At 38.8% G+C, this 17381-nt stretch overlaps 1 protein-coding gene across 1 annotated transcript in view; it reads right to left on the bottom strand.

Annotated features, from left to right (window-relative positions):
* Window positions 1-17381, bottom strand: part of PIEZO2 (piezo type mechanosensitive ion channel component 2) — a 314668-nt gene that overhangs the window by 138443 nt on the left and 158844 nt on the right. Inside the window, 1 exon segment of the mRNA XM_080580333.1 lies at window positions 4570-4732. Within this exon segment, the coding sequence (XP_080436459.1) occupies window positions 4570-4732 (163 nt within the window).

The following is a 17381-nucleotide window of genomic DNA, read 5'->3' as shown; positions in this document are numbered from 1 at the left end:
ATTAAAGCCAGTCTCTTACTAGGAGAGATCAGGATAAATTGTAATGTCAGAGATGGGGAAAAGGGTTATCCCTTAGTTGCTTATTGTGGTTATTCACAAGGTATCAGCTACTTCCTGTACAGCAAGGATACTGGTCTAAATGGGCAACTTCTAGACTCTGAAGTCCTTGTACAAAGCATGGAACATGTGCAGCTCTCAGAGCCTGCCTATTCTGTCCTGTACATATCACAGTCGCATTGGGAGACCTGGATCAAGACAGCTCTCAACATACTACGTGCCTGATGTAGGCGTAGGACAAATAGCCTTAGCATCTCAGTCTATTGTTTAGAAAGACAAAGTTGGAAAACTGAGCATTATGACTGTCCCTATTTGCCAAGGGACACAGAAGCAGAGATGAAGTAATAGGCTTGAGGACACAAAACAAGTTTGTGGCCGAAGTGAGAACCTCCCAACTCCAGTCCAAGCCAAGCTCTCCTCACATTCTTCCCACAATTTAGTTTCTTTTAAAACAATTTCCTCTATTTTTTTCCCCTCTTTTTAAGATCCCAAACAAATCCCTGTCTTCCATAAAAAAAGGAGAGGGATGAAGGCTTTGGGGTCATGCTAGCCTCAGATTATGGAACAAAGTCCAGACCCAGCAGTCCCCTTCACTTTCTAGAAGAGCATGGATAAGAAACAAGGTTGAACAGGCAAGGCAGCAAGTGCTGTGGAAGAAGCTGCACTGAAGACTACAACTGTTTATTTCAATTAAGATCAACACCTCCTATAAAGCTGAAGTTACGCAATCTCACTAGGATTTTTTTTCCCCTGTCACTTATGTTATTAGGCAATTCATCCAGTCTCGAGAAAAAGCTACTTCCTTTCTAATACCTATCAGACTGTATATACTGAATCTGCATTTTGGCATATAAGCCACCATCTGCACCAAATCAAAAATGTCATACTTTCAGCTGCAGCTGGGAGTTAACTGTTCTCTCTCATTTTCTTCCACCTTTTACACCTCGTGACTGGCATTGTGCTTTTCGGCATTTGCAATCCGGGCCTGTCTCCAGCTGAATTCACCTGCTTTAAATTTTCTGAGCCCTAATAAAAAAGGCCTGCAGACACGTTTGCTCCAAGTGTGCAACCATTTAGGGGTGGTAATGAGTTGGACTGCAGCCTGGTATCTGGCAGACCTTCCTACTTCATGACTCACTGTTAATTAAAACCACACTCTTTGCTTATTCCTGGGATAGCGTTACTTACAAATAATTGAGAGTCTCTCACTGCCTTCCAACCTCCTCCCCCAAGTTCTGTTCTGTAGAATACACTTTTCTGACGGAGATCTGTTTCCCTTAAAGTTAGATGCAGTATAATGAAGAAGGACATCCATTTTTCAATGAATCCTTGTTGTCCTTAATTTAGGTTCTGATACTTTTTCTCTTTTTGAGTTGCATCTTAATCCGTGAGCAATCCGATCCATTGTGCTCTGCAGCTGGTTTCTGGAGGCTACTGCCATGACAAAGTACAGCACAGAGTCGAGAACCACAAACTGCTACTCAACTCCAGGATTTTTTTCTGCATATCCATGTAAAAACTGAAGTGTGATGGATTCACACAGAGCTTTGAAAAGGTCACTTTCATAAATACTAAAGAAATTATTTAACATGTTTTCTTATATGTAAATTTTGGAAGGAGTAGATAGACTGCCATTTGTTTTTTAATTTAGCCTATTTCCAAAGTATTCCATGCTCCCCCAAACCATAGAGGTCTTAGAATTGTTCAGGGTAAGAAATTTCATGCAAAAAGAAAGTTGTACAACAAATTCTCTGCTTTTGCTTGGAAGTCAGAGTGCTGGTATCTTGATATATAGAACTACCTATGGCTAGGCATCTGGCAATCTGAAAAGCCACCTCTCTTACGGTTCTGTTGAAACTGCTCAAATCAGCTGATGTATTCTTAACAAAATCTCATACCATGAATCTCTGATGAATGGTGGCAGGAACTCTCAGCAAAATCTCTTCAGCTCTGGAATTGGCTGTGGAGTTGGTCTAATAAACCCAGGACTATTTCCCTTGGAGGCACAGTACCAAGCTCAACACTCCTCCTGAAGCGTTTGTTTGTAGGGCAGTTATTGCTGTAACTCATTTTGTGTTTGCTAATTCAATGGAGTTACAGCATCAGTACAGAGCCATGGCAATACACAGTCACAGCCAGCTAATGCCAAAGTCAAAGAACTGATCAATTACTTTTGCCTTTTCCAGTGGACTTTACCAATGAAGAACTGAAAATTATCATGTAAAACCCACATGATTTGGACTCATTTCATACCATGCCAATATTTTCCCAAATTCAGACACTCAGCTGCATGCTCTGCATATGCATTAGGTTCCTTACAGTCAGCCCTGCCAATTCCTAGCGGATTCAGCTGCTTCTGTAGCCTTCTCCTAACTGGCAGAAAAGATTCCAGGATGTTATATGCAGACACCTACAAAGAGAAAGCTGAAGTTTGGAAAAACGTGTTTAATGGGTATTTAATTTTCCACTCTCCATTTCACTCCATTTTTAAAAAACAAGCAGTTTATTCTGATGTAGATCCATCATTTCATCTGTGAAGATCAGAATTTCTCAAAGCACTGGGGAATACCTCACATGACAGTAACTATTACATTTAAAAAAAAAAAAAAGTGGAAGAATTTTTGGTGCCACTATATCTAAACACAGCTGCTGTGTTCACTAAATAATCTATAATACATACAGATTGCAGAATATAAATAATATTTGCTGGGTTTTGATGTGAAGAAGTAAAATATATTTATGCAGATTTCCATCTGCCCAGCACAAGTATTTCTTTGCAGTCAAAGTTTTTTCTTTCTTCTCCCACACACTCTACCTTTGTGGAATATTCTGGCACATTTAATTGCACCAGTGGATTGCCTTGAGGTAGCTGCGAGTCTATGACCCATCCAATTTAAAGCTACTCTCTGTTCTGGGTGATCAGTGCTGGTTAGCTCAGTTTTTTCCTTGCATTCCAGGCAGACGTCTATTGAACACAGCCTGGCAGCCAGCACCCATCCCCTCCAGGAGACTGAGCTCCCTTCTCCTACCCAGACTCTAGGCTCTGAACTAACCCAAAAGCAAGTATTTAAACATAATCACCTAGATCCAGAGGAACCTCTGCATGTCCTTTTGTCTTTCTTTTGAGTTTCTGCTATCAGATTACTCCTGTTTTATGCATGTGCAAACACATTTTCTATCCAGGAGATCAAGGTCTTCAGTAAAGTCTCTCAGAGCCCACTTTGATGAAAAGTAGCTCTTTTAAGAGAGAAAGACTGAACACAAAGCATGCCAATTAGCCACATTTATCAGTTCTTCAAGTGTCTGCCCTTATGGATACAGCCCCAGATCCTGGTCTGCTGCTAAACCCATTCTGCACAGCTCCAATGATAAAGCAGATTTAAAGCAGATAAAACTGGCTTCCCAGAGACAAGGCAAAACCTCATGTTTTCTGATCACACCAAAGTCTACGTATCCTCCAGTGTGTAGTTAAAAGGTGCAATCTTCAGGCAATTCTCAGATGTAAGGAGAGCCCATAAGAATTACAAGCAACCAAATGTAAAGCACAGTCCTGACACTGATCTATCTTGTGCTAGAAACTTGCCTAGCTTCTGGCAATACCACAATCCAGACAACATGGCAACACACAGAGAGATTTTTCCCCCTCTGCAGTAGCACCAAAATGGGCAGTTGATCCCCTAAATGCTCTACTCACTCCAAAATGCAATTCCTACTGGAAATGAGCAACTTTTAACTGTCTCCCCTAGAACTGGAATTTTGAGAGCAAAGAAAAAAAGCATTCCACCCATACGTAAAACAAGACAGAAAATGAGACGCACAGCACGCTAGACAGTCTGATAAAAAACATGTTAAGATTAATAGTGGGAATCCCTCTGCACCCTGGGCTAAATTCCCACTGTGGCTTTTTATATTATAAAATCGTTTCCCTCTTTCTGTGGAATTTTCTGCATTCAGTGTCTCTGCCATTCTTCTTCTCACCAGTACATCAATAGTTCCAGCTAAGCCATTCTCAAAAATTATCATCAAGCTTACTCCACTGTTTGTATAACCAGTTTTAGGTAACTCATTCCACAAATGTAATGCACAATCTCTCTTCTCTTCTCCTAAGAGTCATTTCTGATCATCACTCAGATGCTGCTGTTATTCTTCAATACCAAGTTTGGAAATATGGATGCTATCTAAGAAACTGGACAATGTATGTAGCAAAGAACTTGTCAGACTTGACCAGCAGCTCTGGTGAAAAAACACCTTGTGATCAACTGCTGCGATCATCTGTTAACTCAAAACAACTTGAAAACTCCAGTAGCAAATCTATCACTTTCCACATTCTGCTTTGTTTTCTCAAGACATTAACAACAGAAGTTTTTCTACTTAAAAATTGTTTAGTTTCCTGAAAGTAAGTTTACTTAGCATATCTCGTGCTCATAAACCATTTCAGAACACAACTCAGACAAGAATACCGAAGCTCACTATTAGCTCTAAATTGTACAGACAGAAATGTGTATTTGATACCATTTCCTCATTTTCAAATTGCGTGTTGCACTGTGCTGCGTCCTCAGTTACTGGCTTCCGAACCATGCTGCGGCAGAGGAGCCATATTGACAGGCTAGCAATGAACATCCCAATGTCTGGTACAAATAGTCTGATCACGTTGCCAGCATCTGCTCCTTTCACACTGTATGGGATGAAAAAAATAAAAAGAACAACAAAGAAACATTTGTTACTTCTAATGACATTTTCAACTGGAACAGAAAGTTAGCTCAAGGCAAACAAAACCCCCCAAAATACAGTAATAAGAAAGCTTCAGAATACTGGAAATATGAAGATGATCAAGGAACTTTAGACAAGCAGCTATTTTTGCTCTCCAGAAGTACAGAATAAGGGATTTTTCACTGGGAGCTCACATATTCATATTTTATTGATACTTAAGTATTTTGATTAACACAAGTCTGAATCAATTTTGTGGTGAGCAACACAGGAATGTCTTTCAAATACAACAAGAAACATTTCGTGTGAATTTCTAGAAGATCCATGTGTGTAAATCACAATATCTTTATTGACATTCTTGGCAAAGACAAGAGCATCCAGCTCTACCAGGGTGGTCAAGCAAAGACAAGATAGCTTTCACATCTCTCCTGAGGGGTGACATGGTTGGGAGGGTCTGTAATATTTAATATGCTTTATTATGTTACCACTTTAATATGTGAATATGTTTTATTCAGCCACACCTCTTGAATACCTCTTTTTTTCCCCCCAGTATTTAAGTACTAGCATGTAAGTACTAATATTTTAATATTAAAGAAGTAGTGCTAGGTCCCCATATAGAAAAACTTGTTTCTCCTCTCTAACATCTGCAAGACTGGATGACATGTATTTATAGAAGAAATTGCACTGCTTTGTTCTGTAGATTTAAATGTTCAGGCTGAGAAATATGGCTTTATAGGTTTGAATTTGGTTCACTGTTAAAATAGAGAGCTTGGATTCAGATTTAGTGGCACAATGAATAGTTTAAGTTGTTATATGTACTTACTGAACTATTATTAGTGAGAGAATATAATTGTAATGATTTGAAAATATAGTGTGTACCTGCCAATCATGAAGTTAATACATTTTAGATATGCAATTCTGATTTTAACAGATTTTTTTAGGGCTTTATTTCTATAATCAGTTCTGAGGACAGGTGAGGAATCTGTATAGCTCCTTGGGTTTAGGTGAGGAAGCTAGACTAGCTCTTCATAGCCTGGAGGTTGCCAAGGTATAAAACCTTGATAAGTTATTTTATAGATAGAAAAGAAGATATCCCCTTTGGCCTTTCTTTACCATAACACTTTTAGACAAAAAGCTTTGTGTGAAGGAGTTACCTGTGACTGCTGCAGTTAGCCAGCCTGCTAGCAGATCTGGAATATCTAAAATGCCTATTATGTGATTAGGACATGACCACTGTTTGGAATCTTTTTGACCTGTTAATATAAATTAAAAATCAACTCCTACATTTCTTTACTTTTTACCATTACTACTGCTAACCCTGTTTTTCCAATTCTGTACATCTTACAAAACAGTTTATGCCCAGATTAAGTATGATAAAGTGATCAGAGACTAGCTTTAATGATTATTTCAATAGGTAGGAATGAGTGCGTCATGGGAAGCAGTGACCAGTGTGCAGCTCAGCGGGATACTGCACTATAGCACAACTACAAAATGGACTAAGAAGTACTACAGAATTGGTTCAAAACAGGAGAGGGAAAATTCAAGCTCTAGTTCTTTTTCTTCCCACACTCAGAGCCAGACATAAAATAAACTGATAAGGTGCTAGCTAAGGAAAAATAATTAAGATTTGAAATTGCAACTCCTTGTAAAGGGAAAAGAAAGAAATTGCAATTGTGCAACCAGCAATTTTCTTCCTTGGATGCTCTTTGCTGTTGTAGATTAATTTGGAATGGTCATGCACTCTGTGACAGCTAAGTAGCTTCAAAATGTTTCATTAATGGCATCAAGTAGTACTGAAGCAGAAAAAAAAATAATTAAGTAACTGAAAGGCTTGTAAAAGAATTATGTGGCTAAGTCCTCACTGGACTGCTTGCACATTTCCTGTGCTGCTGCTTCAAAAAATACATGCTGTAAAGGCAACTGATATATGACAGGACAGTCAATCTGTTTAACATTACAAAACATGAAAGCTTGACATGTCGTTTCATTTTGCAGTGTTGTAGCTCTTATTGTCACTGAAGATTAGCTAGTCAAGGAACTGAGTTTGCACTTTATCCTTTGGCAGAAAGTAGTAAAAAATACACTTTTAATAAACTAAACTCCCAACAACAATGCACGCAGTATTCACAACAAAAACTAATTAGTTTCGCTTATCCTGATTGCTATGCTGCAAACTGCCTATTAAGGCTATGTTCCTAAATATATCCCAACAGAATCTGAATTCTTGATTTGAAAAGTATCGCTTTGGCATTTTTTTGTTTTTAAAGAGTTAAGAAAAACACTGAAACTAGTTTTAATTAGTGTAAGAATAGTATACATTTGCTAGTCTTATGTTGAAAAAAGGATCGTGTATGTGTAATACCCCTATAAAAAGGCTTTTCCTGTACACAGGTACGGAGTCCTGCCTAAAATTAATTTTGCATCATGTCTGAACTTAAGGCACAAATCCATCGGCTTCAACCACGCCCACACGAACAAGTATAAAGCCTTCAAAAATCAGTGCTTTTGAGTTGCACCAGGTTCTCCTTCCTCACACTGTACTCCCATGGAGCCAGGCTGGGTTGTCCTCCGCGTCTCCCACTCCCCAGAACAAGGGGAGACCCCTGCGGGAGCACTGCCTTTGTCGTGGCTCACATTTCTTTCCACTAACCTAAACCTGCCTCTGATTTTTCAAAATAAATCATTAAGTATGTTGTTGTGAAAGATGTAATGTGCAGTTCAGGCTAGCAATAGAGAGGCTGAACAGTGATACTTAACCACAGAACAGGGAGAAATTCTGCACATGAATAGCTCATTCACCAAAACCATTCACAAATGTATACTGTCCCCATTTCCCCATGAAAAGGGAAGCAAACTGACCTCAGTGTGATAATTAAAAGAGAAACAAAAGATCACTTGAAAATAAAGAAATGTATATTCTTCTATAAAGCAGAAAAATAAACTGTTTCATTCGACCCTAAGCAATTTGCTCCCCAGTTTTTCACAGCAACAGCTAAAACAAAAATCAGTTATTCCCACTTGTTATCTCTGGCAGTACAAAAAAGAATGGTAAATACTGCAATAATTCCACAAACATTTCTCACTTTATTTGCGCATTCACACATGGCCATATTATGCATTTGATAACAGTCTATGCATTGTGCCCTTCCCTCCAAAGGAGGCTCTCTAGTGATGAAGTTAAACCAGAAACACAGGAAACCTATTCAGGGGATCTCCTAGAGAAACAGCTTTTTTTTAAATCACTGCAAGAATCACAGTATACAATGAACTGGTCATAGCCCTTGATCTACAGCTATTACAGCATTATTTATTCATCTAAACTACATATTTTACCTATATGCCAAGTTTATTGGATTAGATACCTTTGACTGAAACTTATAACTCAAACATATGTTCTGAAATGTAATACAAAATGTCATACAATAATCTGCAGCTCCAGAATGGTTTTCTCTCTCTTTTGTTCTTTCTTACTGTGTGCAAAGAAAACAGGACCAACCCTCCCCACCCCCTCAAAAAACAAAACAAAACAAAAACAAAAAACCAACAACAAAAAAACACCACCACCACCAAGAAAAAATAACCAGAAAAAGTAGGGTTTTGAAATGTTTTTCTACCTTCTCTTGATCAAGTAAAATATATTGCAAACAATTTTCAAGACAGGGGACTATGACTATGGGTTGCAAGAGTTTCTCTGTAACAAAAATCAATTTTATGGGACGTAAGTGATTTTATGACTTTTGTATCACCGTGTGAAAATGCTCTATCATGTCAACAGATCCTTAATACTGTAGTTTCCTCATCAGTCTGTGTTCCCCTGGTGTTTTCATACATATATTTTAAAATTAAACTACTTTAAGAAGACATCATCTCTATTTCCTGTGTTTATAAAGAATTTTTCCAGCACTGTGGGACCCTGGTCCATTTCTTAAGTTCTTTGGTGCTACAGAAACCACTAGGCAAAATTTCCCTGTTTATCTACATGAAGAATAGGGTTAGCTATAGATATGCAGGATAAAACTGCTCTATTACTTCGTATACACTAATTAGCAGTCAAAAAACCACAAATGCTGTGGAGAAGTGAAGTGAGCAATATTTGAACGTTATACTTGCTGAATGCTTTAGAAATAGCATTAGAGTTTTCTGAAAATAACATTATATTTTTTTCCCTTTCCAGAATAACTATTTCTCACAAACAAGAATTATTCATTTTTTCTACTGAATGCACAAAGCTTTGGTTACCAGCGAAGTGTTGATGTTGCCTTATCTGGTCTGATTTCACTTCTGAAGAATAGTAGACACATTACCTTCCTCATTATTTCAGATTCAGAGAATGAAAGAAGCAAACCACCAAAGCTATTAGAATTAAAACTGCAATGGCTTCAATAGAAAAAAGTAAAGTACTTAATAACTCACATATAAAGCAGTATGAATAACACCATAGAGAAGAAAACAAACAAAATTCACACAGAATGAAAAACAATGATCTTTGAACTTTAATATTTTATTACAAACAAACAAAAAAAAAGGGGAAAAATCCTATCTTAAACAGAACTCAAATTAGTTCAGTATCAGCAACATAACACAACGTTAAGCTTACGCTGAGTAGTAACTCTAGCAATGCCTCCTAACAAAGCTCTGTAAAAAGCCTGATTTCATATTGAATATTGAGTAAAACTTGTATTTTTAAATATTTTTCAACATAGTCTCACAAGTTCCTCCAAAGTCTTATTCACTGCTTGCTATACAAACTTCCCTTCAGTTCCCTCAGGGGTTTTCGATAGTACCTGACTGCTTTCTAATGAAGTGATTTCATAAAACTTGTTAGGTAACACTGTGTTAACAGGTGATAAACTATGGAAGAGATGCATAGATGCTAATAATTTCCATTCATCTTGTTTGGTCACTGTGAGACACCTGGTATTTCAAAGCGGACCTAGTATTTGAGTACTGCAGGCACCACTATAGACGTGCAGAGCACAATTCCCATTGGCTTCATCTGCAACTGTAATCACATGGGTTGGAGGAAAACCAGACCCAAGAATCACAGGCACTGTCCCCTAAAAATGTGGGCTGGCAGTGTCACACAGGGGCTACACTGTACTGTGAAGGAGCAAATCCTCCCTGTGATCCCAAAATAGCAGAAACTGAGGGTGCCAAAGGCTAGAAACCAAAAAGCCTTAAAGATGCGCTTGCTGACCCTTGCTGTTGGAAGTGGATCTTGGGGATGGCTGCAGCTGGGAACAAACTAAAGAGACCCTTTGTCCTCTCTCCCTTTGAACTAAGGATGAAATGTCTGCTTCCGTACTTACACCGCTTGGGAATTCAAATGGAACCTGTACACTTGCGGACTATATTCATGCTGGTGTGACTTTTCCCTGATGGTTTAAATGACAAGTTAGATCTGCTACTGGTTCCAATGGCAGCCTAGATATGACCCTCAGGGCAAACTGCGGACCCACACAAATTATGCAGGTTGCTAAGCACTGGTAGGTCTGCCTTCAGTCTTTTCCTTACCTCACGGTCACTCACAAACTGAAGGCAAGTTATAAACAAAAACAAAATACAAATTTACTGTCATATTAATATTAACATCCATATGGCTCTACATGATCACTCCTAATCTTGCATTCCCTTCCAGTGACTGCCAAATGCTGTATGCTTTACACAAAAATACCTGAAGTTGCACTTTGACAGAATTTTGGTCGTGCAAAGTAAAAGAGTGGGAGGAAGAGGGAAGCAAAAATGCATAGAGAAGTACTTACAAAAATATTTAGCATGCACTGACCTGCCCAGCATACAAGTTCAAAGGGCTCCTGAAGTATTTCTAAAATCTTAATTACTGCTTACAAACTATGTCTGCATGGATTCAAAACCCAAAAGTACACTTCACTTTCTCAGGACAGATACCTTGCAATGAAGAACACTTTCTGTATTGCAAAAGTGCTTAACCACGTATTAACCAAACATTTGCTTTCCAAACACTGCTATGCAGAGACAGCGCAGCCATTTCAAACTAAATGCACATGCCAAGTTTTTGGTACCTCATTGCTTGCAGAAAATACTCAACATTAAAAAAAATATGGATATATGCAGTATGTAAAAAGCTTGTTTATGCCAATTTTTCTCTTTTTAAAGCATCCACTGTTTCTGGTTCTTCATTGATCTTCTAACAAAGGTCAAACTCCAGGTTGCCCAGTACAGCACACACAAGGCATAAAATTTAGCAGGGATTTAGCAGCTATCACGCAAAGCACTCACTTGTGCTACTGCCAGACTCGTGACAGTACAACATAAAGCTTGCTTTGCCCGTATCCCACAGCTCCAAACGTGCAGCAAGACTGAGGTTGCACAGCCAAGGAGGAAGTGAGCACATTCCCATCCACACCCATGGCGCGGTGCGTGCCAACCCCCTTAACGGTGTGGAAATGACAAGCCAATCCACAGCATGAATTATTTCAGGTCAAAATGGGAATGCGATCCTGTATGGGGGCAGAGCCAAAGCGAGCAGAAGAGAGCAGAGGACACCTCAGCTGTAGGGACATTTTGGTCTGAAATCTTTAAAGAGAGTTTCTACTGCAAGTACATACACTTCTCACTTGCTTCTCACTTACGCACATATTGTATGTGCATATTGTATGTGGATTTAGCCAAAGCACTAATTCCAGATTCATTGATCACTGCAAAACATTCACAATTAAATCAGTCTGTCCACAACGCTCATAAATACTTGGTGAATGACAGCTAACTGTTTATGTGAAGGCATACAGATATCCATATGTTCCACAACACTCCTGACAAAAACAAAGTGCTGAAAAGACTGAAGCAGGCTGACATTCAGTGAGTATTTCAAAACATATTTGCTCCCTCTCTTAGCAGCTTTCACTGGTTGGAGCACAAACAGATCATCATTTCCTACCACTTTTTATTTCATTCTACAGCCAGCATATAATATACTCACAGAAAATAAAAGACACATCTAAATTTTCCAGTCAGCTGCAGATATTTTCCCCACTTATAGCAAGTGACATTGTAAATTACTGTCATTTTACAAAGCCAGATTATTCTCAGAACAAAGGAAAGACACGCAGCCATTAGGAAATACTGTGGTTCAAGCTGGAGTGCCCACAGCGTTTCACTGAGAGCTTGGGGACCCCTCTGCACCCACTTGCCCATTCCTAACTCAAAAATATCCAAGGGTTGCAGCAGCAGGGATGGGAACATCCACAAAGACAGGACAGAAGGCAATGAACTCACTCTCCCTACTGTCACCGCCAGAAAATCCCAGTGGTTTAGAGGCAAAAGCACGACTGCTGCTGAAAGAAAGATCCAGCCATAAGAAGCATGTGTGCTGTACCTCAGTGAGGCAAGGTGCTCACACAGCTCCCACTGCCCCAACACCCAGCTGATTTCCATTGAAACGGGCCAGAAGGAACATCCCGATTTAAATTTAGTGCACTTCTGTGCAGTTCTACAGGATCAGATTGAAAAAGAGCAGTAGAAATGTAAGGCAAACTAAATGTACTGATGCCCTGGAATGTAACTTCTTGTTTTTTCTTAAGATGGAGCACGTGAAATAGTTCTTGGGTGGCAAACACCCCATGTAGGTGTGGGAAGGGAGAGGACTAATTCCCCTCACTGCTCAAGGCTACCTGGTAAAGGCTGGGACGGGCAGCAGCCAAAGATCCCCTTCAGGTGCAGGAGCTAACTGTGGTAGTGTTTTGCCCATGTGGAGGACTCCTGCCTTGCCCAAACATCGACAAGGACAGGACTGCTCAGATCCAAATGGAGAGAAGAGGACGTGAGGTTGAGTGTTCCCACTTTTACCCGCAAACTCGGTGCCCCCATCAGCACCCTGCAGCATGGTTCATCCACCCTACATGGTGCACTAGCACTCCATCAGCCACAGCCTTCATCGTGCTTCACGAGCCAATTACTATTTGGAGGTCTCACATGATTTATTCATGAACAAAAACCAACAAAAACAAAATAAAACACAAAGCCAAACAGTTAAGCATGCATCCTAGAGAGTTTTTGGATACTAATTGCAATGCTGATTGCTCTCCAGATTAAAACAAAGACTGGCTCACATTCGGCTGCTGGTGGGTTTACCACTGTATTGCTCCCAGCTACCACTGTACTGCAGGAGGCTAGGCTGTGCCAAGAAAAACACTGACAACAGTCTAACAATTCAAGTGTTCAGACAACACAGGCCATAAAATACCTTCTATCTGATGTTTGTTTCCTTTGAATCCCTAGATTAAAAAGCATGAGAAAAGTTAGCTGAAATTAATTTAGCTGAAAAGAAAATAAGCAGACAGGGTGGCAGGAAATGAGCGATTTAAAAACCTAACACAAACAGTTAGAAAAATAGATTCCTACTGAATTGAGATGACTTCTGAGAGGATCTTAAGCAATTGCTGAGCCAGCCCAGACCATCGGATTAATATGACACAATGGCACGTGCTTCGGGGGTACAAGAATCCAATGGAAATTATACAATTGTCCAGATGCAGAGAAAATTTCTTCTTAGTCGCAGTTAGCAAGGAAAATATATCTGAGGTATAAAATCTAACACTTAAGGACTATGATGTCTCAGAAATACTGCTCTGTCATGACTTCCTTCCCTCAATTTCATGATACGCTTTCACTTGACACATCTTGTTTTAGTCTGTAGGTACCCGAGTGACACAAATCAAGTTGCTCTTCTTTGGGCAAAGCACCCAGACCATTCTAGCACATACTTAGAAATGACATTAAAATAATAAATACCCGTTTTTTTCAGAAGGACTACAGCTTTTGGTTTCAATGAGGTAGAAATTGATTATTTTCTCATTATGTTATTAAAAACGTCCCTGCTCAACTTAAAGTTTCATTCCCCTTTAATCTCATTGGGCTGATGACAGCACACGTGTTGCAGTTGTTAGCAGAAAGTAAATTTACCTGTTTGATTTACACTGCTGTATCTCAAGATCTCTTATCTTCTCCTAATAAAAGGAGTGTGAATGGTACAAAAGCCTCCCCGACTGCTTCTGTTGGGATTGTACTGACCATTTCTGCAAACCATCAGCATTGCCAGAGCAAGTCCCAGAGAGGAGACAGGACTGAAGGAGCAGCTGGAACAGAAGGTCTGGTCAATAAGCATGAGTTCGCAAAGGAATGTGGCAGCATATGGGCTATTTCTGGCTAAGGAACTCCTCTCCAATGGTCTGTGCCCCTGACCTAGAATACAGATTTGAAGAAAGCGGATGTACCAGGTAAAAAAATCAGTGATACCACCTGCAATTAAAAAAGCTCTATCTCACATCGTATGGATTCCTTAAACATTTCTTCCCCACCCCCAAAACAAGGCTTACTACATGACACAAGGCATGCAAGTGGGTGGGTTACCGAAGAAAACAAGCAAACCAGAAAGACAAATCCACAGGAATCCACAGACTTCGTTACTCTGCTGAACACTGTACAGTTTGCTCACTCTTGATCTTAAGACATTTGGATTAGTATTTAGAGGTAAGAGGATCAATTAAGCAACGTCACATGACAGTGCCTATCTCTGAGTGTGCTTCCCTTTGCAGGAACCATGCCATACAGCCTGGGACTGATGTCAAAAGCGACACAGAACTGAAGCAGGGCTTGAAGACACTTTGTGTCCTGTCTCTAAAGGCATTCCAAAAATAATGAGAAGAGATCAACTAGGAGGATGTTTCAGAGATGGCATTAAAAATTAATAGAGATCTTTGTCTTTCAAAGTTTTATCATCTCTTGGACAGTAAAGAGTAGGAGGATAAAGCTCCTACTCATTCATTTTGCCATGGAAAGAGAGTGCCAGATGATCAGCTGATACCAATTATAAATTATTGGTCAAGATTAGAGAAGGAAATGAAATATGGGGGCAGACTGATCTGATTTCTAGAAGCACTGAACTGGAGCAGATGTCAGCATCAAGTCCTGCATCTCTTCTTTCCTCCCACGTCTTTTCCTCCTCTGAATGGTAGCCCATGAAGGGAAATCTTGGCTTCTCAGTAAGTTCACATAATTCTTCCACATTTCACAATAACAGTATATATTCTTTTGCATTCTGACAGTGTGCAGAGGCCACACAAGTCCCCAGTGAACTGAGGGTGTTAACCTCCGCTCCATTTTTCTCATCATGTGCATATGGAAAAGAATATTTACTGGCTGCTTAGAAGATTCAGCACAGAACATTTACTCATGTCAGAAAAATGGGAAAAACCCTACACTATAAAGCTCTCTTCCGGGGTTAGATTATTTTTTCAACACAAAAGTTATTTTCTGAAAAAGAAACCTCATTTATTGCCTCTATTTTTTTTTCTGATTAATTATTCACCAAATTCCACTACTCTTTCACATTATGTCACTATTTGCCCAGAAATATTTTTTCTGCTCACTCAGATACTTTCTTCTTTGCATGTCTTTATTTTATTTTTCTTGGTTTTCTAGTCATTCTCAGTATTTCCAGAGCTGTCAAGAAAGAGACAACACTTCAAATATATTTTAGGACTTGAACACAATGAGGCTGTAGCAATGAATATATCATGATGAACATGCTTTAGATAAATAGCTAATCAGTATTTTACTTACATGTTATTAGCTGGAAGATAATAATTACACAAATGTGAAAGAATCCTATTACAGAATTCACAAATGTATTCTTTCATATTTGAATTATATCAGGCTCCAGTTTTGTATCACTGTATGACTCCTTCTTATCCTTAGTTTTTGCATCCAGGTGCTCTATTCTCTTTAATGATGAGTTTTTAATTTAAAAGTGACAGCTCATTCAGCTGTTCATTCACAACTGCATCTGCTATAGCAATGAATCTTTTGGTTGTGCGATCACTTGCTAATGTCAACACATAGCAGGAGGATGTAGTCTGATGGCAAACACACATACATTTAAGCTACATGAAGACAGCAATTAAATAAAATCTAATCAAAGTAGGTTTTTACATGCTGGAGCAGAAGAAAGAAACTTCATGTCACTACGGTGACAATGGGAGGGGGAGGGAAGAGATGACATAGAGAAGAAGCTAGTTTTCCATGGCAAACTGCTGTTTGCTGCAATATGGAACAAATATAAAAGCTGTACTCCCATTTCCACCCTTGGGTGTCTGCAGTTTAATGAATCAGATATCTAGGAATTGCTTGTTTCATTCTCATAATGCAGAAATCAGGCAAGTATACTGGAGACAAGGTAGCTTAAAACCATTCCCCCATTCGGACTGAGGTGTAGTTGCACAATTAGGATCTTTCCTGTTACGAAAGGATCTTTCACACCTTAAACATTACTTTCTTAGTTGACAAAGCTTTACTGAGCATCCTACATTTTCTTGAAGTTTCACTCTCTGGAGCCACGTGACTGACACAATCTTTAGCTTTTCCCTTACAAAAGAGTATACATTTTTAGCTCTCATGGTGAAAACAAAAAAAAAAAAAAAAAAAAAAGCTTTGAAATGTGAAGCAATTTCACTCTTAAAAGTTAGAATCCAGGAGAAAAAAATAACATCACTTTAAAACCATTTCACTTCAAAGCTTTTCATGAGTACTTCTAGAGAAGTGGTTGATGCCCTGTGAATGTCAGCATTCAAGAGGCATTTGGACAATGCCCTCAATAACAAACTTTAACTTTTGTTTAGCCCTGAAGTGGTTAGGCACTTGGACTCAATGATCTTTGAAGGTCCCTTCCAGCTGAACTATTCTATTCTATTCTATTCTAGCCATCTGATTCTTTTGAATTTATTTATTACTATAAGTTTGGCAATAGCAGAAAATACTGAAATGAAAATAGTGAAAAGATTCTTTATATCTGAAAAAAAAAAGAAGTCAATATAGCAGGGAAAAGGAAGATCATGTATTGTTTCATGCTAGACAATATAACGTACTGAAACGTATGTGTCTTTGGTATCTCCCTCTGAGTTTATCTAGTACCGGATACCTCTTTACCGGCAGGAAAATAAAAGCATATTAGAAAATATTTTTTAAAAAACACACTTTTCAAACAGTTCTAAAGAAGTGTCCAGATTTCCAGAAATTATACATATTGACATTCTGTCTGGAAATTGAAATTTTCATTGGCATCAAAATTATAGATCTACAATGCCATGCTAAAAAACTCAATACTTCCAGTTCCTAAACTGACTTCTCTTTATGAGGTCTGCTCTTAATTTAACATGCAATATTACAAAAGAAGTGTAATTAGAGATAGTCCTAAGGTGCAAAATTTGAATTTCTGTTTTGATCCAAATTGCTCTAGTAACTTACTTTTAAGACTAGAAGCATGGGGTAAGCCCATATTGACTCCTACTTTTTCATGGGCTATTAAATTATTCCATTTCCCAAAAACTATCCACAGGGTTGGATGCATTGGAAAGTAACTTTATAAAAGTATTTGGCTTGGCTTCTAAATATACCGTTGCTCTACAATTAGAGAAATTCTATGATGTATGTAAGCTACCTTCACCCATGCTGATAAATAAATACATTTCAGGTTTGTTTGAAGGGCTTCTCCAAGTGGAGTATATTTCAAAGTTTACTTTTCCTAGAGAACAAAAGACCAAATAGGTATGAAAGCTACAAAGCAAAGGTCAGCTCCCAAGGGT

Source organism: Anser brachyrhynchus (assembly GCF_964034855.1).
Source record: "Anser brachyrhynchus genome assembly, chromosome: 2".
In the NCBI taxonomy this organism is placed as follows: domain Eukaryota; kingdom Metazoa; phylum Chordata; class Aves; order Anseriformes; family Anatidae; genus Anser; species Anser brachyrhynchus.
Note: the sequence above shows the minus strand (reverse complement) of the source record. Positions and strands in the feature narration are given on the sequence as shown.